The sequence below is a fragment of the Mobula birostris genome, chromosome 26, assembly GCF_030028105.1.
Source record: "Mobula birostris isolate sMobBir1 chromosome 26, sMobBir1.hap1, whole genome shotgun sequence".
In the NCBI taxonomy this organism is placed as follows: domain Eukaryota; kingdom Metazoa; phylum Chordata; class Chondrichthyes; order Myliobatiformes; family Myliobatidae; genus Mobula; species Mobula birostris.
Genome location: NC_092395.1, coordinates 30,922,234 through 30,946,986, shown reverse-complemented (window position 1 = coordinate 30,946,986; position 24,753 = coordinate 30,922,234). Strand labels below are relative to the sequence as shown.

General features: G+C 41.0%; 1 protein-coding gene across 8 annotated transcripts in view; it reads left to right on the top strand.

The window, feature by feature from the left end:
• The window catches only part of tmprss9 (transmembrane serine protease 9), a 114,198-nt gene extending 98,546 nt beyond the window's left edge, over nt 1-15,652 (top strand). For all 8 annotated transcript variants that reach the window (XM_072244225.1, XM_072244229.1, XM_072244231.1 and 5 more), the window contains exons 39-43: nt 3,169-3,285; nt 4,975-5,146; nt 7,996-8,261; nt 11,467-11,603; nt 14,810-15,652. In XM_072244225.1, the coding sequence (XP_072100326.1) occupies nt 3,169-3,285; nt 4,975-5,146; nt 7,996-8,261; nt 11,467-11,603; nt 14,810-14,968 (851 nt within the window). In that variant the 3' untranslated portion in view covers nt 14,969-15,652. The remainder of the gene's footprint in view (nt 1-3,168; nt 3,286-4,974; nt 5,147-7,995; nt 8,262-11,466; nt 11,604-14,809) is intronic.
• The last annotated feature ends 9,101 nt before the right edge of the window (nt 15,653-24,753 follow it).

Below are 24,753 nucleotides of genomic sequence, written 5' to 3'. Positions count from 1 at the left end.
ACTGGTGTCAAAGTGAAAACAGATCTCTACAAACTGATCTAAGTTAATTACAAATATAAAACACAAAATGAATGATTGCATAAGGGTTCACCACCTTTAATATGACATACCAAATCATCACTAGTGTACCCAAATGGATTTAGAAGTTCCGTAATTAGTTAAATGGAGATCACCGTGTGCATGCAAGGTGTTTCAATTGATTGTAGTAAAAAATATGTCTGTATCTGGAAGGTCCGACTGCTGGTCAGTCAGAATCCTAGGAAAAACTACATCAGAAAGACAAAAGAAAACTCCAAGCAACTCTATAAAAAGGTTATTGAAAAGCACAAGTCAGGAGATGGATACAAGTAAGTTTCAAAATCACTGAAAATCCCTCAAGAAATGGAAAGAATTTGGCACAGATGTAAATCAGCCCTAGAGCAGGCTGGCCTCAAAAACTGAGTGACCATGCAAGAAAGGGACTAGTGAGGAAGACCACCAAGAGATCTATGACAACTCTGGAGGAGTTAAAAGCTGCAATGGTTGAGCTGGGATAGACTGTGCATACAATTGTTGCCTGGCTGCTTCACCAGTTGCAGCTTTATGGGATTGTGGCAAAGAAAAAGCCACTGTTGAAAAAATTTCACATGAAATCTTGGCTAGAGTCTGCTAGAGGGCATGTGGGAGACTCTGAAGTCAGCTGGAAAAAGGTTCTATGGTCTGATGAAATGAAAGTTGAGCTTTTTGGGCATCAGACTAAACACTATGTTTGGCATAAGCCAAACACTGCACATCATCAAAAACAAACCATCCCTACTGTGAAGCATGGTGGTGGCTGCATCATGGCTGTGGAGATGCTTCACTGCAGCAGGCCCTGAAAGGCTTGTGAAGGTAGAGGGTAAAATGAATGCAGCAAAATACAGGAAAATCTTGGAGGAAAACCTGCAAGAGAACTGTGACTTGGGAGAAGATTTGTTTTCCAGCAAGACAATGATCCCAAGCATAAAGCCAAAGCTACACAGGAATGGCTTAAAAACAACAAAGTTTATGTCCTGAAGTAGCCAAGTCAGAGTCCAGACCTTAATCTAATAGAGAATTTGTGGCTGAACTTGAAAAGGGCTGTTCACTCATGATCCCCATGCAATCTGACAGAGCTTGTGCAGTTTTGTAAAGAATGGGGGAAAATTGCAGTATCCAGATGTGCAAAGCTGGTAGAGACCTGTCCACACAGATTCAAGGCTGTAATTGCTGCCAAAGGCACATCTATTAAATTCTGACGTGAAGGGGGTGGATACTTATGCAATCAATTATTTTGTGTTTTATATTTGTAATTAATTGAGATCACTTTGTAGAGATCTGTTTTCACTTTGACGTGAAAGAGTCGTTTTCTGTTGATCAGTGTCAAAAAAGCCAAATCAAATCCACTGTGATTCAATACTGGAAATCAATAAAACACGAAAACTTCCAAGGGTGATGAATACCATATAATTTCAAGGAGGCAATTGTTCTTCTCTAGTCCAATTAGCCAATAGCCACAGGGAAATCAGTAGACAGTAGAGGCTCCTGCTTAGTGTAGGACAAATATACAGAAAAGGTGCCAGTAACATCATGAAAGATCTCACACACCCAGTTCATGGACTGTTGGTCCCACTCCCATAAGAGAGGAGGCTACGTAGCATCCACACCAGGACCACCAAATTCAGCAGTTACTTTCCCCAAGCCGTAAGACTGATCAACACCTCCATCCACGAACTCCACCACTACTTTATAATTTCACATCAGTCATCTGATGTGCAGCCTTGTGTCACATTATGGACAATCTATGTATATAAGCTATCTTATGTATTTATATTTATTGTGTGTGTTTCTTATTGTTATTATTATTGTGTTCATTATCTTTTGTGTTTTTTTTTGGCCTGCATCGGATCCTTGCAACATTCATTTTGTTCTCCTTACATTTGTGCATAGGAAATGACACTAAATAATCATGAATCTTGACAGTTAACTACAGATCACTGGTGGTAGGACACATTTAATAGGTCAATTTAATTAGCCAAAGACAATACCATGCCTGTTTTGGGATCTCCCTGCTGGACCCACAAAATTTCACCAGTACGTACATATTTTATGCCAGGTTTGATGAGTTTTTATTTCAACACAGAATAGTTAGGTTAAGTTATCTGACTTCTCAGTCAAGATAAGAAACAATTTCTTCCACCAGACCATTAGGCTTCTGAGCTTCCTCCAACATCGTATTTGAACTGCCACTGGTTAATCTGTTCTGTGCCTTACAATATTTAATATTAATGCTCTTTAAGTTTGTTATTTATGTGTGACTCATTTGTAGATTTTTTCCTTACCTTCATAAGTTACCGTGTGTTATGTGTACTACAATGCTTTTAACCCTGGTTTGGAAAAACGTTGTCCCATTTCTGTATACGTTATATGGTTATATAAGTCATATACATGTATATAGTTAACTAACAATAAACTTGACTTGACTTCTCCTTCCATGGAATATGAAAGAACAGGTATTTCCCACTGACTCTGTAGTACCACTATGATTATAGTCAGGCACCTTGCATGCAGTGGTGTGTGTGGAAAATTGGGCGCAGTTAGAAGCCTCAGCCTCTGCTCTCTTGTTCTCTGTCCACTGGTGAATACAAGCCTCTTTAAATAATCCACACCAACGTCTCAAGATTCACAAGGCCTCCTACAGATTGCTCCACTTCTTCTGCTCCCGCTGATGATCTTACTACTGCTTCCCCTGCCCTGTATGAAGACGTGAGCCCCACCCCAAACTTGTCACTCCATGCTCTCCCCCCCACCCCATCCCCCAGTTTGCTTTTTGTCGCTGCCCCTGTCCCTTCAGGCAATGTCTCTGTCAGGATTGTATAGTTCTCACGGTTCTCAATATTTATCATGCGAACTTGCATGTAACACAGCCTCACTAGTTGAGGTGTGTGAATGGGTCTGGTTAACCCATGTAATTTGACCATACACCAGTGAGAGTTAATGACTTCAGAAAAGGAGGGGAGCAATGAAGCAAATGCGCAGAGAAAAACTGGACCAAGTCTGCAATTACTCTTTCACACCCCTTCCGTCACACAATTTGAGAGAGGGAGAGACTTTAAGGGGTTAGAGAGATCATATATGAAATTGGATTAACGTTATTCTTTCCTGTTTCAGAGGTTAATTGTACAGACACTACTTTCAAGTGTTCTGACAATAATTTCATCAATAAACACAACGCAGAGTGTGATGGTGTCAGAGATTGTACTACAGGTTCTGATGAGTTAAACTGCAGTGAGTATAATCACCTCATTTCACTATCAGTGATTGTAGAATGAGACCAAAAGTCTGTTTTTGATAACATTCACTAAATAAACTGCACTGTGATTATAGTTTATCGACTTTCAAGGAAGAGATTAATAATGAATAAAAAAGATTTTAAAAATGGACTTACAAGGAAGAGCTTGGTTGCTTGATTATTAAGATAAATCAAGGAAAAAATGCACCTTTTTGAGAACTCCTGGGAATATTGAGCTTCATGCTACCTACTAGTATTAGGACCTTTTGGATCACACTTATGTTGTTTATGAAAGTTGCATAAAGGCTGAAAACATTGTGAGATTCACAGGTGGGTTTCTCTGTGTGACACTCTGCTGAAACTGGTATTGTTTCAGCACAGCCTCTCTGTCAGTGTGTTGCAAGTTAGCACCATTCTCTGCAAGTAGCCCAACAGGCAGCTCTTCAAGAGACACACCATAATGGAAGCAACACTCTTCACCCATGCAGCTGCTGGTGAGCACTGCTACAGAGTGAAGAAGATCAATAGATGTTGCAATAATGGGAGTGTGGTTCCAGGAGGACAGAAGGACTTGGACAGGCTGGTGAAGAAACGTGTCCACAGGAGGAATGCATGAGGGTTGCCTTCCAGGAAAGTGCCATGGAGGTCCCTTTAAGGACAAATGTGTTATCTGCATGCCTGCACTTGGGAAACCCTGCAAAGCAAGCAAGTACCCATGCCTGCTCCTGTGGATTGAAAGAGAAGTTGGTGAAGTTTATTCTGTCTGAGTATGGAACATGTGTGACCTTTACAGAGCACCAGCAGCAGCAGCAGTGTGAATTGCCCCCTGGGCCAGAACACTGTAGGAGACGTTGACTCCCATCAACAAATCTGAATTTTGTATCTGAGGTTGCAGATGAACAGAGATCTCATTGAGGACAAAGAATGAAGTTTGAGCACTGGCTCTTTAAATAGCATAGTTTCGGGGATAGTAGATTTGGTAAAACCTGGCTGTCATGTGGGTAAATAAAAACGGTTGATATTCAATCCAGTAAAAGTTAAAATATCACCATGAACAATTTCACCTGTTGCAATACTTCAGACCTCATTATGTCAGAGAGAAAAAAAATCTCGGGTAAACAATCCTGCCGAAATAAGAAATGGATTTGCATTGGTGGACATTCAGGAATGTGTGTAACATTGTGCAATTATATAATTTCAATAGATCACTAATGTTTTTGAGGTTGAATGAATGAAGTTCTAGCTAGGGATTGGGTCAATGGTGACACTCCAGGATGCTGATTATGACTGACGTAGTGATGATAAAGGCATTGAGGTTGCTGGAATCTCCTTCGCATGAGATAGCTATTATTTGGCACTTTTGTGATGGGATTGTGACATTAATGCGAATATTACCACTCACCTCAGTCAATATCACCACAGGCCAATTGGAACGTCACTACGTTGTACTGAAAGTCATCGCATGCTGGGGACATCACTGAGCACATCAGAATATGTATCACAGCACAAGAGTCAGACACTCTCACTGGCAATCAGCCAACAAAATGAACAAATGATTGACATAAAAAGCTCAGCAAACTGGGCCAGAGCTCTTCATTAACTTGTTCAGTTTAACCTTGCCTTAATAGTCCTTTTAAATTTTCTAGTGCCCTGAATCTTGTAACTGAGACCAGTTTTGTTTGTAGATTGCGGATCTACACCTCTGATGGTCAACACGAAGATTGTGGGCGGAGTAAACAGCAAACTTGGAGAGTTTCCCTGGCAAGTCAGTCTACATATGACATGGAAAGGGCACACATGTGGAGGAACTCTGATCTCTCCCGAATGGGTGGTCACTGCTGCCCACTGCTTTATAACGTATGTAAAAAATCTCAGAATGAAACCAAGCGCATACGGATAAATACGATCAACTAAATAACTGTGAGCACGATCATAATACCTGTGTGTGTATTGATTGTAACTGAGAATAAGAACACCAAATGCCATGGACACATCCACAATGACAGTGAGAACACCCAAAATGTCATGAAAGCACATCAGCACATTTTCTGTAATTGTGAACACACACTCCATTATCATAAGCACACCCACTCTGGTTGTGAGCTGTAACCACACTGACAGTAACTGTGTGAACATGCTCTGTGTATATCCAATGGGCATGAATATACCCATCACAGCTACCACAACCATAATCACACCCACCTCCACCGTGATCACATCCACCTTAGCTGCAACTATAGACATGAGCACACAGAACACACAAACTAATAGCAGAATTGACCACTCAGTGCATCACTCAGTGCTTCTCCATTTGGTATAACCATGATGCAAATGTAACTCCAATTGCACTTTCCTATCTAGCCATGATAACCTTTAAACCTCTTGCTTATTAAGCTCCATCTAAACCACTTCAAAAATATTCAGTATTTGCTCCCACCACCCTTTGAGGAAGAGATTGCCAAAGATTTACAACTGCCTGACAGAAAGATTTTGCATTCGCCCCTTCTTAAATTAGTGACAGAATCAGAACCAGGTTTAATATCACTAGCATATGTCGTGAAAATTGTACTTTTGCGGCACCAGTATATTGTTATACGTAGTGGTTCTGGGTTCAATGTCCATTCAAACATCTGATGTTGGAGCAGAAGAAGTTGTGCCTGAAACATTGAGCCTGTGCCTTCAGGCTCCTGTACCTCCTCCTTGATGGTAGCAATGAGAAAAGGGCATGTCTTGGGTGAGGGGGGTCCTGAATGATTGATACTGCTTTATTGAGGCATCATCTTTTGAAGGTGCCTGTGAAGCTGCCCATGATTATTTTTTAAAATAGTACCCATCATTTTTAAACAGTGATCCCTAGATCTAACTTCTCTCCTAAAAAACATCATCTCCACATCCACTCTATCAAGACCCAATTGGATCTCATATGTTTCAATCACCTCCTATTCCACTAAACTCCAGCAGATAAAAATCTACCCTGCCAATCCTTCCTCATTAAACAACCCAACAACTTGAGGTATTGGTCGAGGAACTACATCCAGTATATTAACATCATTCCCTGAATAAGATCAACACTGAGTCCAGATGTGGTCTTACTAATGCCCTTAATAACCCAAACATAACCTCCCTGTGTTGGTACTCAATTCTCCTCACAATAAAACATAACATTCTGTAAGCTTAACGAATTATTTATGTAGCTTTATTCCAGCCTTTTGCAAATCTTGCACTTGTATACCCACATCATTCCAAGCTTTGTGATTTCATCCCATTTTAGTAATCTTTCACCACGGCCATAAGCACACTCACCATAGAATTTACTGCATCCACTGAAGCCATGACCACACCTATCATGAACCAAGCGTGCACCTACTGTAGTTGAGAACACACTCACCCATGACATCTGTGAACATATCTTCCTCTTCCCCGATCATCACCACTTGCAGCCAGCATAACTGTAAGCACTCTCAGCTTAGCTGTGAACTGTGAATAATACCTTGGCAATCTTCTATAGATGTGTGGTGGAAAGGGTGCTGACTGGCTGCATTATGGCCTGCTATGGGGACACTAATGCCTTTGAGCGGGAAGTCCCACAAAAAGTAGTGGATTCAACCCCCAGTACGTCACGGGTAAAACTCTCCCAACCATTGATCACATCTACATGAAGCATTGCTGTAGAAAAGAAACATCCACCATCAGAGATCCCCACCACCCAAGGCCAGGTTCTTTTCTCACTGCTGCCATCAGGTAGAAGGTACAAGAACCTCAGGACTTGCAGCACCAGGTTCAAGAACAGTTACTACCCCTCTTCCATCAGGCTCTTGAACAAAAGGGGATAACTACACTCACTTAAGGACTCTGTTATGTTGTTATTTCATGTTCGTTACTTATTGCTATTTATTTATATCTGCATTTGCGCAGTTTGTTTACAGTTACCGTTCTATAGATTTGCTAAGTATGCTCGCAGAAAAAACATGTCAGGATTGTATGTGGTGACATGTATGTACTCTGATAATAAATTTTACTTTTGAACTTTGAACCTACATTGCCACTGCTGGGAAAACGTACACTCTCCGGTATAGGATATTACATTACTATGAACCCATCAACACATGTACACATGTACTGTAACTGTGAGCACACACACAATTAAGTTAGAATCATCGGTATACATATATATAACTTTATATGTATATCCACAGTAGTGGTCATCTATCATCATGCATAGACAAGTGTGTACACACTCCAACATGTTGCTAATGTTAGAAGTAATAAAGCTCTACTGCTTTTGTGATTGTTTTATATTTGCAAACTGAAAACTTTCAACATGATCATAGCACATTTCCTTGGCCAAGCAGCCTTCTCTGCTCAGCAAACCAATCTGAACATTGATTAAATGGCACTGAATCCTGGAGCGAGTGATTCTTCCTGCAAACTGTGTGTGGGTGGCCATTAGGGGAGACAGGATTGGGCTCAATTGGGTAATATCACCTGCTTTTTAATATCGCAGTCCAGTATCATGCAAAAGAAACAGTGGTGGCAGCCTACTTATATGGAACCTTGCCCCAATGAGAATAGCAATCAGAAAAACAGGAAAATTAACAAAAAGGGAAAAAATATCTTTTTGAACTGAGAACAATGAAATAAATAGAAATGGAGTACACTTAAAATAGCTTACAAATAATATGTTTGATCTACTTCTCATTTTGCAGTCAGAAGAATCCACTTTATTGGAGTGGTTACCTGGGATCAATATACTTAACAGGATTTCGAGGCACCAGAGTAACCTTCAAACGCATAATCATTCACCCATCCTTCAGAGGCTTCACCCTGGATTATGATATTGCCCTCCTGCAACTATCCTCACCTGTTAACACCACCAAGACCATTCAATCTGCCTGTCTACCCTCATCCTCCCACAGGTTTTCCAAAGGAATGACATGCTTTATTACAGGCTGGGGTCTTACAAGTGAAGGGGGTAAGTAGCAATGTCATGAATGTCTGTATGCCTAAGAAGATCAAGTATGATTAGGATGGTCCAATTTTACAGCAGGTGAAGTTGAAGATTACTTGAAGGAGTACTAAAAAAAACAAAAATCTAGCCAAAGTTAATAAAGAAGATGTATTATCTTTGTCAAGAAGGTTTAAATCCAGTAAACAGAGATATGTGGTGTTTGGTAATGGCTAAAGAATGACGGTGGCAGCAGAAAAAAACTTCTGCAAGTAGTTATGACCTGGAACTAATTGCCTGAAAAGCTGGTGGAAAAAGATTCACATGTATTTTCAAAAGGGAATCGGATTGATAGTCAGAAAGGGGTGGGGGGGTGGACATTGCAGGGCTCCACAAAAGAGCCATGTTGGAGTTTTCTGGGTTGCTTGTGTTGGCAGCTGATTCAGGCACATGCAGTTTGCAAATGTAGTGAAACAGCCAGAGGAGGGAGACAGAGAGCTCCTCTGCTCCTCCAGGGCAAGGGACACACAAGTGACAGTGTAAAACGGGCATTCACAAAACAAAGGAAAGGGATGAAACACAGACAACAAATATGAAAACAATTGTGAAAGAGAGAAAGATAAAGATGAAATTTAAAAGGGGAGAAACCCCGGGGGTGACAGAAAGACAGAGGTACATCCAGATGAGAGGTTGAATCCACAACAGATGGTGGATATGAGAGAGATGCAGAAAGATTAGTAGAAGTCAAGTCAAAGTCAAAATAAGTCAAAGTAAATTTATTATCAAAGTATGTATTATGTTCCCATATACTGCTTTGAGATCAATTTTATTGCAGGTATTTACAGGGAAAAAAGAGATACAATAGAGTTTTCAAAAAACTATACATAAACCGGGATTCCTAGCCTTTCTTTTGCCTGGGACCCCTACCATTAACTAAGGGAACCTTTGACATAAACAAAGTCTGACAAACAACTGATATGCAAAAAAAGACAATCTGTGGAAATAAAAATAATATTGAGAACATGAATAGAAAGTGTTGAAATTGTTAATAGGAAGTCTTAAAGCAAAATTATGTCATTAAACCTTGGAAAGAGGAGAAGTACGTTAGCTGAGGCCAATATGATCATTGACAGATGAAAAATTAACCAGGTAGAAAGCAGGCACTGATAATGGGAGAAGAATGTGGATAGCTAAAGGTGGGATTTGACTCTGGGATTAGAGTGCAGAGAGTGGAAGGAGAGGACAGTCAATAGGAGAGTGCAGAGAATGGGAGGACAGTGCCAAGAGCAGGGAAAGAAAGCACACTTTGCCAGAAGGTTTCCAAAGTCAAGAGAAAAATCAGGGAGGAGGAGTACGCAGAGGGTGTGAGGAGGGCACCGAAAATAGGAAGGGGATTTGCAGACTGAAAGATTATAGCAGAAAACAGAAGAAGGGTGCAGAGAACAGAGGGAAGGCACAGAGTGTGTAAAGATGACATAGAGTAGAGAATGAAAAGTGGATTTGCACAGGAGGAAGAAGCAAACAAGAGAATGGTGGAAGGGACAGCGGACATAAAGAGAGGATGTGCTCAGTAGCTGGGGGGCAGAGAACATGGGGAAGGTATAGTAATCGTGGGTATGAGGTAGAGAGCATGAGTGCAAGGGGGTAGCAGGAGGAGGGCAGTTGCAGAGGATGAGAGGATGCTGCAGGCAATGAAGGGGATTACAGGTTGTGGGAGCTGAATAAGAATTCTACTTGTATTAGTTTGGTGAGAAATGTTGTTGATTGTTTTCTGTACTGTATTTATGCAGTAAGATGCTATGGAATTTAACTGGGTTCTAGATAAAGTATTATAAATCCTTCTGATAAATTGTAGCCACTCAGGAATGTTTGCATGTCTTGTAGTGTACTGAGGCAGGGTATTTGGTGCAGAAGTTAAATCACTGGACGATAACCAGAATTAACCACTAATCCAAAAGCATGAGCTCGCATCCATCTGTGGCGGCTGAATAATTAAAATTCAAGTAATTAAATAATTAGAGTTGTACAGTCATATGACACAGGCGCAGGCCCATCAGCTCACTATGTTCACGCCAAACACATGCCCATCCATGTACCAAGTCCTATTTACTGGTGTTTGGTCTGTAGCATCTGGTTCAGACACGTTTCCTGTGGAAAACGTTAACTATTGTCTACACTATGTCCCTCAGATTTTATATACAAATCCAGACTATCCAGTCTCCCCTCATAAATGAGATTGTTGATCCCAGACATATCTGGTGAACCTCCTCTGCATCACCTCGAGAGTAATCACATCCTTTCTATATTGAGGTGAAAAAAATTGCATAGAAATTTCCAGACATACCTCGCCAGTGACTTGCAAAGCTGCACCGCAATTCTCCTGTTTTTACATTTTGTGCCACAGCTAATGAAGGCTGCCTAGTGTCCCTTATGGCTACTTTACAACTACAAACCCCATTGAGTGTGTTGCAGCCATCAAATTCTAAATTTGTGTATGTTTACAAAATACAATTAAGTTGGTCAGTAAAACTATTGAAAATCTTTTCCTTGTACTTTTGTCAGTTAAATAAAGGTTCACGTGAATTAACATATCACAGATTTTTGTTTTTATTGCATTTTGGAAAATATCCCAACTTTTCTGGAAATGGGGTTTATACATTTACCTGTGCTGCCACCTTCAGGGATCTTTGGACTTGTACAGCAAGGTCCCTAATGTTTCCCAAGTCCCTACCATGAATGTCAATGCATCACTCTATGTTTATCAAGATTAAATTCAATCGGTCAGTGCTCTGCCAATTCACCAACAGGTTTGGAAATTGATTTTGTAAATAAAATAAAGCTGCCTCAGTATAGTAAGAATAATTGCTATGAAATCTTAACTTGTTCGCTAATGTCCGTGCAGGAAAGAAATCTGCCATACCCACCTGGCCTCAGATTCACCAATGCATTTGACTCTTAATTATCATTTCAGTTAACCTGCAGTTAAAGATCTACAGTAAGTGCTGGCATTACCGGTATCAACTACATCCTGTGAACAAATGCATTAAATAAAAAGACTCTTCCTGTGGGATAATTTTCACAAACATGCACTTTTGTTGAATTCTGGGTTGTAATCTGATGTTTGTCATACAAAATGTAAACACGCTGGTGCTTGAGACCTGGAGAAGGGTTTCAATAGCTATTTTGTTTCACATTGACTCTTACCAATTAGTACACCATTTGTGCTCCACAGGTAGATTGTCTTACCTGCTGAAGAAAGCCAAAGTGGATTTGATTAGTGACCCCTCGTGTCATGAACTATATGGTAGTCAAATCTCTCCTCGAATGCTCTGCGCTGGAAAAGTGACAGGAGGAGTGGACTCATGCAAGGTAAGCTCTAGAATTAGATTTATTATTACTGACGTATGATGTGAAATTTGTTGTTTTGCAGCAGTAGCGTAGTGTAAAGACATAAACATCTATAAATTTCAGAAATAAATACAGACCTTAAAAAAAAAGCAGGAATCTATAAATTACAACAATAAATACAGACCTAAAAAAGCAGAAATCTGATGGAAGAGGGGAAGAAACTATTCCTAAAATGTTGAGTGTGGGTCTTCAGGCTCATGTAACTCCTCCCCAATGATGATAATGAGAAGAGTGGACGGTGAGGGACCTTAATAATGGATGCCAGCTTCCTGAGGAACCACCTCTTAAAGATGGACCTGGCTGAGACTACAGCTCTATGCAGCCTCTCACCATCCTATTCATTGGAGGCTCCATACCAGCTGAGAATGCTCTCCACCATATATCTACAGAAAATATTAAGACACACCAAAAATCCTCAAACTCCTAATGAAGTAGAGCCGCTGGCATACCTCTTCCATGATTGCAACTATGTGTTGAGCCTGTAATAGACTGTCCGAGACTTTGATGACCGGGAACTTGGAACTACTCACCTTCTCCACCACCGCCCCTTCATTGAGGACCGGTGTTTGTTCTCCTGAAGAGTTCCCCTTCCTGAACTCTTTTCAAGGAAAACTCTTCTTCCCTTGGTCTTGCTGATGTTGAGTGTGAGGTTGTTTTTGCAACACCACTCAACCAGTTGATCTGTCCTGCTCTGCCATCCCTCCTCGTCGCCGTATAAAATTCTACCAACAAAAGGGGCATCAACAACAAATTTACAGATGGTGCTTGAACTGCGCTTAGCCACGAAGTCATGAATGTAGAGAGTAGAGAAGTAAGCGTGCATTCTTGAAGTGCACCTGTGTAGATAGTCAACAAGGAGATATTATTACCTATCCACACTGAGAGTGGTTTTCCAATAAGGAAGTCGAAGGACCACTTGCAGAGGGAACTACAGATAACTAGGTCTTGAAGCTTGATAATTAGTGTTGAGAGAACGACATTGTTGAATGCCGAGCTGTAATCAATAAACAGTGGCCCGATGTATATCTTGCAATCTAACTATACAAGATCATGTGCCAGAATTTAGAAAAGAGGTTGTAGCACAAGATAATGATCAAATCTCAGAGTACTAGAAAAATACATGACCTCTGAAGTAGAGATCCTGTTAATGTGGAGAATAGTTCATCTGTTCATGTATCTGTTAATTTAGGGAGTGATTAATTGTTTCAGATTTCTATCAGTCAAGTAACAGATCTACCTGCCTCATCTTCCAATTAAACACTGATCCATTAGCTAAAGGACCTTGTTGACATTTTGGAGTTGTTCTCTAATGCTGGACTGCAGAGAGAGTTCAGTCTTTTAAGAACACAAGTGATTGTGCAGATGATGGAAACATAGAGCAACACAAACTCAGCAGATCAGGCAGAATCTATGAAAATGAATAAGCAGTCAACAATTCAGGTCTGATGAAGGGACTCGGCCCGAAACGTCGACTGTGTATTCATTTCCATGTGAGATCTTCTGGCATTGTAAGTGCAGTCCCACACTATCAGCTCTAGGCGTCAGCATTGGGGAAGGCACCCATTGTTTGTTTTCCCAATGGATTGAAGAATGAAAGAAGGCATCTGTGTACCAAGTACACAATAAAGAGCAGTACCGCCATCCTCAGTATGACTTAGTTTTTCAACCAAAAAAAGTTTATACAATGAAGCTCTGCTAATTTAATCATTATAGTTCGAATGGTTTGAGTTAAATCCTTAATTTACACTTTGCCTACAACAAGGGTGTAGAAGATCATATGGAATATAAAATGTGAATCTTGCCTGAATCTGCCAGGTTTGCACTGGGTGATTTAGATTAAAACTGAGCTTAAAGCACAGACAGCCTCACATAGCTTCACCTCCAAGAGGACCAAAACCTTGTCATAAGGTTTGGAGGCTTGTGTGCCTCAATGACCTGGAGAGCTATGTTGTCTGGAGTCAGGGCCTTGTACTTTGGCTCTTCGTAGGATCACCCATGCTGAACAGGTCAAAGGGTACAGGCCAGACTAACAGTGGTCCACTGGTCCTCCAGGTTTGGGGGTTCAGCTCAGGGCTAACACCTCTGAATGGTCAAAAATAATTGTTATGGAAACCGCGATGAAGAATCCTACAGAGATGGAGGACCTTCATAACTGCCCTAAACGCCCAGCGGTGTAACAGATTGTGACTCACATAGCTTCGGGCATATGGTGAGAAGGTTGAAAGTTACAAAGAGACAAAATAGGACACATAGATGCAATTGTAGAATTTAATGAGAACATTAAGGTTTGAGGGATATGGTTTAAAATATGAGTTGGTAAGATCAAAGTTCAGAGTAAATTTATTATCAAAGTACATATATGTCACCATATTCAACCCTGAGATTCATGGATATGGTGAGAATATGGGATTTAACACAAAGTTGAAGTCAAGGGAGACAGTGAATCTACGTAATGGATAGGATGACAAATTAGGTGAAGGAAGATGAAAAAGTGGAAGACAAATATGATCAATAAATGGCTTTGATCAGTAAGGTGACAGGTTATGGGTGATGCTGATAGGTTTATTGAGGCTATATATCCTTTTCTTCAAAAATCTTAATTTGCAACAGATGTGGAATGTTTATTAAAATATGGTCATCTGGCAGCATGAGCTAATCTGGTACTGCTGCTAAAGTTCCACCAGCATAAAGTGTTAATTATACCAGGCCACGGAGAGCTAGTGGAACTCTGCTGGGAAGAATAGGTTCCAGACCGCTTCTTTATTAAGGAAAGCAAAAATAAGATACTGGGAGAATTCAGCTGGTCACTCTGTGGAACAGGGATATGGTCAACATCTTGGGTCAAATATATCAGAACTTAGAGTGTAGAGGGAAGATCTCCAGTAGAAACAGGTAAGATGAAGGGGCTGGCAAGGGATGGGTGAGGAGGGAGACCAGCAGATAGAGCCAAGAGGTGGGAGGGGACTGTTTGTTACATTCTCCAGACAATTTTTCCCTGGGCCATTATCTTGCACTCCCTAGTGACTTAATCAGGGCCTAGAATGTTAGAACGTATCTTAACTGGAGACAAAGTGAAACAGCACATGAGCAGAGTGTAGTGCGGTGGTAATTCAACCTGCAGCATTTCCTTCTGCTTTCTGTGTAGTAATATTGGGTTTGTTTTACAGGGAGATTCTGGTGGTCCACTTATTTGCAGGGAATCTTCAGGAAAGTGGTTCCTTTTTGGAATTACAAGTTGGGGAGAAGGTTGTGCAAGGCCAAACGCACCTGGCGTCTACAGCAGAATCACAGCCCTTCGAAACTTCATTGAAAGCCATGTTTTCTGAAAGCTGAAAGGATCTACCATTATTTCTGATTCACCAGATGCATTGAATTTTGATACTGAACATGTGATTTCAGCTGGGGCTGTGGGACTTGATCAATTCTCTTAGTTTTTGACATCCAGTGATCAGCTCTTGCAGCATTCAGTTTCTCCACTGTTTCACTTGTGAATGAGTATATGGATTTTATTGAAGTATAATGTACTGTACATGAAGGTGATCTACTGATGTTCTTTAAACTGTGTTTATGCCTCATGACTCTAACAAACCAAATCAGATAATAGATATTGTATTATATACTATCAATTAGTGCATAATGACCCAGAGATGTCTTTTGTCAGTTTTGGACCTGAGGTATCTATAAATGTTTCAGGGTAAATAAATCCAAGGGCAGATGTTAGAATATAGGGGTAATCTATATTTAATCTATTCTCTGCACTGCACAAACATTAAGATCTCCTTAAGGTAGCTTTTCTGAAGAGTCTGGGTGGGACAGAAAATCTGTGATAGTCCACTCCCAAAAAAACAAAAAGTAGAATTTTGTTTTGTTGATATTATTGAATAAATATTTAATGTGCATTGTTCAAATCATTAACCCATCAAGAAGCTGAGAGGAGTTGCGCACAGAACACATAAACACAGTGGATCACAGACAGTATTTTCATTCTTTTAAGAGAAACAATCATAAACTGAGAATTTTATCAGGCAAGGGCTGGTGCATTACTTACACGTGTATGTTATTCACGGGCAAATCATATATTACTGAAGGATCTCTTTGATTTAATTGTTCCTTTGATTTGAAATAATTATATAATATATATACACACACATTGCATATTGGAGGTTAGTTAAAATTTTATTTGCAATGGTAAATTTGTTCAAAATAACTCATTATTTGTGTGACCAGGTGCTGTTGGATGGGTTTAAAAACCATTACTTCAAAGGAAGCAACAGAAATATTAGCTTTGACACCAAAGATTGACAGCTAGAGTTTAAAACGGGACAATCATACTTACAAATTCTAGATTCACTTCCTTCTTGGAAGCTGTATATCGAAACCCAAATGCCAAGCCGAAGACTAGAATTATTTGTTAAGTAAGCAGCAGGGGACCATTAGAAGCAAGAAGTTCTACAAAATTCAAGTAAAATGATAAGTTAACAGAAGAATCCTGTAAGGGCAAGCACTATTATACCAACATCATTATATCAACAGTAAACTAATATAAATAAACTTTGGTAATGAAAGCATAAAGTTAGTTGGATAGGAATGATTTTTGATGGTTAGCAATATCTGGGCATAGCTTACACGAACATGAGAATCAAATATACCCAGAGAACAGAAGGATAGGAAAGCGGGGGACATGATTAAAAAAAGAACAGCACTGTGGAACAGGAAAACATCTAAATACTGTGGGAACGTTTTGCCCCCTTTTGCTGAATCAACTGTGGATAGTGACTGTATGTATAAAAATTAAAACTGTAACAATGGAAAATTTAAAGTTGGATGAAGAAAAATAATGGCTTGAAGAAAAGGAAGTGATTTACAAAAATAATGCAGGATAATTTGGTAAAGCATAGCACACTAATGACAGTAATAAATCAACAAAATTCTGAGAATCTTTACAAATTTTAAACTACCTTAGGTATTTTCTCAAGAATACATCTAAAGATTTGAATATCTTATACTTATGGTGTGTACTTCTGATCCGCTATTAAAGTATATAATGGCATTGGGAAGGTCAGTACAATGGAAACTTATTTTATTGGAACTGGATATTGGAATCTTTTGTAAATGGCACAACAAATACATCTCAGATCTGTGTCTTAAACCAAAACATGTCTTAAACTGCTTTATTTTTTGGGGGTATGTGAATATACACAGTAATAAAGAAAAAAATTCAATGAATTTAACTCAATCTAATTTACTTCCTAATAAATAATGAACAAATAAAAAATAGATTCTCTCTGATTAATCAACTTTTTCCCAGGGTTGGGGAATCACAAACTAGATTTAAGGTGGGAGGGGAGATATTTAATAGGAGCCTGAGGGGCAACTTGTTCACCCAGATGGTGGTCAGTTTATGGGATGAGCTGCCAGAGGAATACATTAACAACATTCAAAGGATACTTCGGCAAATATATGGCTAGGAACGGTTAGAGGGGTGAGGGCCAGATGGACAACTGGGGCTAGCTTAGATTGGAATCTTGTTGGCAAAGGTAAGTTGGTCCAAATGGTCCTGTTTCTTTGCTCTATGTCTATAACCTGACCCACTTGGTTTGATGATTATAGGCTTGAGTAGAATAGGATCAAGTTAATATGGAATAGGAAAACTTTGAGAAGGTAGCACAATGTGACTGAGAAAAGTTGTGAACAGTTATCACAGAATAAATCAAGACATTGGGACAGGATCACCTGAGGCAGTGATAATGACAGAACCTGTCATTCTCATCTGAATAATATATGGAGAAAAGGGTAATCCCAAGTAATAAGACTGTCGGATCTGGATAACCCAGGACATGGAGAAGATGGTAATCTGTCCAACCCCATAACCTTTGATTCCCTTAGAGGCAAAATTCTTGTTCTTAGCCTTAGATGTACTCAAAGATGGAGAAAACAAACTTCTGGATTAAGATGGCATTACTGAAATTGAGCAACAGCTTACTCGTGGTTAATAAGTCAAAAAATACCACTAAATACTTTATTAATAACACTTTTTCTGTGGTAAACTATCAGCGGAAACAATGAAGAGGGAAGTGAAGGCAAGGCTGACTTGAGGGTTAAGCTGTGCAGGTGCGATGCAAAGTCAGAGCGTGGCACATTCAAGGAGAAGTGAGGTTGAGGCATTGCTGAGGCAGAGACATAGGATAGAGACATAGAAACCTACAGCACATTACAAGCCCTTCGGCCCACAATGTTGTGCTGACCATGTAACCTACACTAGAATCTGCCGAGAATTTCCCCACCGCATAGCCCTCTATTTTTCTAAGCTCCACGTACCTATCTAAGAATCTCTTAAGACCTTACTGTATCCACATCTACCACCATCGCTGGCAGTACATTCCATCAACCCACCACTCTCTGTGTGAAAAACCTACCTCTGACATTCCATTATACCTACTCCCATGCACTTTAACACTATGACCCCTTGTGTTAGTCATTTCAGCCCTGGGAAAAAGCCTCCGGCTATCCACGCGATCAATACCTCTGATCATCTTAAGGCTGATTTATACTTGTGTGTCAAATCAACACTGTAGGTACAGCATAGCTGCGAACCCTACGCAGTGCCTACGCGGATCCCTATGCCATAGCCTGACGCGCACCTCTCCCAAAATGTAACTGCGCGACACGGCGTCGCAGAACGCAACAACTGTGATTGGTCCGCTTGGTAGCATCGTATTTCCTTCTACGCTGCAATAGCTTCCCATTGGGCGACTGAAGGGCAGGGAAGGAACTCTGGCTGCAATGCTTTCCATAAAGCTTTACAGACCTCCAAAATTATGGAGGACACATTTGGCTTTTACAAAAAAAGACATTCGCTTTAAACTTGTTTACCCCGAGAAAGACTACCATGACCATGAAGCCTTGTATGGGCAGGTGTGTGCGCATGCACGACGTGCGAATGCATGACGTGTATGTGCCCGAATTGCAGAGCGACGCACACACACCAACGCACAAGTATAAATGCTCACAATGGCATTGCCCACTCGCGTAGGCTACAGCGCAAGCTTGACACACAAGTATAAATCAGCCTTTATACACCTCTACCAGGTCACCTCTCATCCTCCTTCACTCTAAGGAGTAAAGGCCAAGTTCACTCAGCCTATTCTCATAAGGCATGCTCTCCAATTCAGGCAACATCCTTGTAAATCTCTTCTGCACTCTCTCTATAGTATCCACATTCTTCCTGTAGTGCGGTGACCAGAACTGAACACAATACTCCAGTGGGGTCTAACTAAGGTCTTGTATAGCTGAAACATTACCAGACGACTCTTGAACTCAATCCCATGGATTTGCCAATGCACCATATGCCTTCTTAACAACACTGACAGCCTGTGCAGACCCCAAGATCTCTCTGATCCTCCACACTGCCAAGAGTCTTACCATTAATATTATAATCTGTCTTCAAATTGACCTACCAAAATGAACCACTTTACATTTTTCTGGGTTGAACTCCATCTGCCACTTCTCAGCCCAGTTCTGCATCTTATCGATGTCCCGCTGTAAAGTCTGACAACCCTCTAGACTATTCACAACACTCCCACCCTTCTACTTCCTCATCCAGGTCAATTATAAAATTCACAAAAATGAGGGTCCCAGAACAGATCCCTGCAGAACACCATTGGTCACCGACCTCCATGCAGAATATGAACTATCTACAACCACACTTTGCCTTCTGTGGGCAAGCCAATTCTGGATCCACAAAGCAAGTTCTCCTTGGATCCCATGCTTCATTATTTTCTGAATAAGCCTTGCATGGGGAACCTTAACAAATACCTTACTCAAATCCATATACACCACATCCACTGCTCTACCTTCATCAATGTACTTTGTTACATCCTCCAAGAAATCAATCAGGGTCCTAAGGGACGACTTGCCCTTGACAAAGCCATGCTGACAATCCCTAGTCAGATTATGTCTCTCCAAATGCTCATAAATTCCGCCTCTCAGGATCTTCTCCAACAACTTGCCCACCACTGAAGTAAGACTGACCTATAATTTGCTGGGTTATCTCTACTCGCCTTCTTGAACAAGGGAACAACATTTGTAACGCTCCAATCCTCTGGTACTTCTTCTGTCCCTATTGATGACTAAAAGATCATCGCAAGAGGCTCAGCAATCTCCTCCTTTGCTTCCCGCAGCAGTCTGGGGTATATCTCATCTGGACCCAGTGACTTATCTAACTTAATGCTTTTCAAAAGCTCCAGCACATCCTCTTTCTTAATGTCTATACGCTCAAGCATTTCAGTCCACTGCAAGTCAACCCCACAATTGGCAAGGTCCTTCACCTGAGTGAATACTGAAGCAAAGTATTCATTAAGTACCTCTGCTACCTCCTCCGACTCCAGGCACATGTTTGGTCCTATTCTCTTCACATACTTGTAGAATGCCTTGGGGTTTTCTTTAATCCTGCTCACCAAGGCCTTCTCGTGATCCCTTCTAGCGCTCTTAGTTTTATTCTTAAGCTCCTTCCTGGCAACCTTGTAATTTTCTAGACTTCTAACATAACCTAATTTCTTGAACCTTTCATAAACTTTTCTTCTTAGCTAGATTTTCCACATCCTTTGTACACCATAGTTCTTTTACCCTACCGTCCTTTCCCCGACTCAATGGAACATATCTATGCAAAATGCCATGCAAATTTTCCCTGAACAATTGCCACATTTCTGACTTGCTTTCTGCCCTGAGAGCATCTGCTCCCAAGTTTCTGCCTAATAGCATTATATTTCCTCCTACCCCAATTAAATGTTTTCCCAAATTGTCTGCTCCTATCCCTCTCCAGCACTACGGTAAAGGAGATAAGGTTGTGATCACTACCTCCAAAATGCTCTCCCACCGAGAGATCTGACTCCTGACCAGGTTCATTTCCTAATACCAGATCAAGTACAGCCTCTCCTCTAGTTGGCTTATCTACACATTGCGACGGAGTTGAAGTGAGCGAATTGGAGAGGAGTCGATGTGAAGGAGTTTCAGAGCCTGTCCATCTAAAGCAGGAGTGAGGTTGGATTGATCTAAGGGTTGAGCTTATTTGGAAAGGTCAAGAACAGCCACGGGCTGGGCGGTGGGGTGTAGGCCCAGAGCGTATCATAGTGCAAGGGACAACCCAGTGTTTGGGTGATTTAAATGCCAGCCCAGAGAGACTGAAAAGGCAGGGTGCCAGGACTGGAGGCAAGGGTCAGGCCGATTCCACTCGTTCTTCTGTGATGTTTACTCCTCCCTCCACAGTGGTGAGGTTACTCTGGTTACTATGCATTTCATGCCTGTGAGCCTCATGGTGATTCGCCCCACTGTGTGATGAACTGAGACTGAGGCTATGGGCCTGCTCTGGGTTCTGTGTCAATGGACTCAATTTGGTTCTGAATGGTGTTGCTTGCTTTTGTTGTTTGCATGATTTGTGTTTTTTTTTTCTCTTTCGCTGCAGATTAAATGTTGTTTTTAATTGTGTTCTTTCAGGTTCCTTGCTTTGTGGCTGCCTGTAAGCAGACAAATCGCAAGGTGTATAATGTATACATTCTTTGATAATAAATGTACTTTGAATCCTTTGAATACATGTCGCTCTGATGTAGAAAATTCAAAAGAGCTAGAATCACCCTAAAATTCTATCTCCATACTATATCCTACATTATCTAGAGCAGGGTTTCTCAACCGGGGTTCCATGAGAGGTTGTTAGGGGTTCCGCAAGAGATCGTGATTAAGAAAAATAAACATTGTTTTTCGAATTTTGTGCTTTGTATGATGCTAGCGCTATTAGGAGTGTGAAGTGCATTCTCAAAGCATTGAATGGACTGCTCAACTTGGGCTATGACGTCAGCCTCTCCTTCCTGAATTACCTCCCCCAACTTTCCCTTACGTGCCACCAGTTGACTTATGGGAGCTAACAAATTCTACTGGTGTAATAGAAAATTGGAGGGAAATTTTCATTCTAAAGAAGGAAGTTTTTCATGCTGTGACTCAGTTGCTGGCCTGCCGTTTTGCTGCTGTACATGTTGCAAAAGATGGATTGTGTAGGTTAGAAGAGAATTGTACTGTGAAGTTTTCATTTTTTTGTGTTTTCTCATTTAGTTATTTATTATGCCATTTGTGACGACAAACCAAGTTATCAGAAAATTGATGCTGATGAGAGAGATAAGGGAGACAATGGAGAAACATTCAAAGTGCTAATAAGAGAGAGAGCTTAACGAGAAAGAAACACATTTCACATATTGACAGACCAATTGCTTTGAACCTGAACGGTTTGAAGTTTGATGGACAGGCAATACCCCAGCAGGGGGATAAAAAGAACAGGTTCGCTAAGGCACAACACACACCACGAGATCACGAGATAACGAGACCCTGGAAGAACGGTGCACCCCCACAAGTTGGTGGGAGTCTGGAGGTCTGATCGCGGGAACCAACCATAGACACACAGGGTGAAAAGGGTACGATCAGTGGGAACCTGGTGTGTGTGTCCGTCCTTGCCTGGGTGCCGGGTTCACCGCGAAAGAACGGTCGTATCCGGAACGGAGGGGTCACAGTCGGTGACCACAGCGGGATAGAAGACATAAAAGGGTTCGCCCGAAAGCTAACTGCGAAGAACATCAAAGGTCTGTTTGAATCAAAATTTGCATTCTCTCTCTCTCTCCAACGGCACAACAGCGATTACTGCAAACTGTACTAAGCTGAACTGAACTCTGCGGCACTTGAGACTGATCATTTTACCCCTAGACTGCGATTGAGCTTGATTGATTCCTATTCCTCTAGTTCTGTGTACATGTGTGTTTTATCATTGCTAACCTGTTGCATTTATATCCTTACGATTAGAGTACTGTGTTACTTATTTCCTTAATAAAACTTTATTAGTTTCTGTTAAACCAGACTCCAACTAAATGGTCCATTTCTGCTGGTTTGGCAACCCAGTTACGGGGTACGTAACACATTCTTGTTAATATTTTATCAACCCTTGGGTTAGGACAAGATGCAAATTGAAAAGGTTTCACTCTCATACAGCACAATAGGCTTTGTGTGATAAACCAAAAAACAACAGCTTCTCTATCACAGTTGATGAGTCAACAGACTTCACCCATAAATGTCATGTTGTAGCATTTGTGAGACTTGTAAATGATGGTGAAATTCAAGAAAACTTGTTCTGTTGCAAAAATCTGCCTGAAACATGCAAAGGCCAAGATATATTTAACGTTTTGTCTTCAGATCTGGAAACAAAAGGTCTGACTTGGAGGAACTGTGCTGGCATCTGTATGATGATGCTCCATGAAAGGTTTCATTTCTCTTCTGAAAAAAGGAAATCCTGATGATGTCACAGCACACTGCTTTCTTCACAGAGAGGCGCTGATGTCAAAAACTCTTAGAGTGAAAAAAATTCTAGATGATGCTACAAAAATGGTTAACTTTATTAAACAAAGACCAGTTCACTCGAGAATGTTTAAAAAACTGTGTGAAATTCTGAACAAGGGGCATACCAATCTCCTGCTACATACAGACATTTGGTGGCTTAGTAGAAGACGAGTTCTCAACAGGGTTTCCTGAGCTGAAAGGTGAATTGCAGGAGTATTTTCAAGAAAATAGTCGGCCAGATTTTGCTGAGTGCTTTGAAGATGAAGAATAGCTGCAGAAACTAGTGTACTTAGCAGACATTTTTCAGCATATGAAGCAGTTGAATTGAACTGAATTGACTTTGTTTCTTACATCCTTCACATACATGAGGAGTAAAAATCTTTACGTTATGTCTCTGTCTGGATGTGCAATTTATAGTCATTTGTCATAAATAGCATGTACAACAGGACAGTCAATATAGCTTAGAAATACAATTGTATCAGCTTGAATTAATCAGTCTCTTGGCCTGGTAGAAGAAGCTGTCCTGGAGCCCGTTGGTCCTGGCTTTTATGCTGTGGTACCGTTTCCTGGATGGTAGCAGCTGGAACAGTTTGTGGTTGAGGTGACTTGGGTTCCCCAATGATCCTTCAGGCCCTTTTTATGCACCTGTCTCTGTAAATGTCCTGAATAGTGGGAAGTTCACATCCACAGATGCACTGGGCTGTCCGCACCACTCTCTGCAGAGACTTGCGATTGAGGGAAGTACAGTTCCCATAGCAGGCAGTGATGCAGCCAGTCAGCATGCTCTCAATTGTGCCCCTGTAGAAAGTCCTTAGGATTTGAGGACTCATGCCAAACTTCTTCAACTGTCTGAGGTGAAAGAGGCGCTGTTATGCTTTTATCACCACACAGCTGGTATGTACAGACCACGTGAGACCCTCGGTGATGTGTACGCCAAGGAACTTAAAGCGGTTCACCCTTTCAACCCCGGATCCATTGAGATCAATAGGGGTTAGCCTGTCTCCATTCCTCCTGTAGTCCACAACCAAATCCTTTGTTTTAGCGACATTGAGGGAGAGGTTGTTTTCTTGACACCACTGTGCCAGGGTGATGACTTCTTTTCTGTAGGCTGCCTCATTATAAGGACAATCAATGTAGTATTGTCAGCAAATTTAATTAGCAGATTAGAGCTGTGGGTGGCAACACAGCCATGGGTATACAGAGAGTAAAGTAGGGGGCTTAGGACACAGCCCTGAGGGGTTCCTGGGTTGGGAGGGGGCGGAGGTGAGGGAGCCCACTCTTACCACCAGCCAACGATCTGACAGGAAGTCCAGAATCCAGCTGCACAAGGCAGGGTGAAGGCCGAGGTCTCCGAGCTTCTTGTCAAGCCTGGAGGGAATTATAGTGTTGAATGCTGAACTGTACTCGAAGAACAACATTCTCACATTAGCATCCCTCTTCTCCTCTTGAACAATTCTTTGCAAAGCCCTGGAGAAAATATTTTAACTTCAAGAGACAAAATTGTCAGATTTAAAAGGAAGCTGAATCTTTGGAAAAATCATGTTGCAAAAGGAAATCTTGAAATGTTTCCAGTGGGGCTTGGGCTTCAGAGTGAGAAAAGACGTCAGAAAGTCTAAATTCTTATGAAAACATAAAATGATTATGTTTTCTTTATGAATTTTTAAAATTTATGGAAGGGAAATAAAGAGATTAATTTCAAGAAAGGTAAGCTAAGCTTAACTACCTGTTTTTTCTTTCCAAG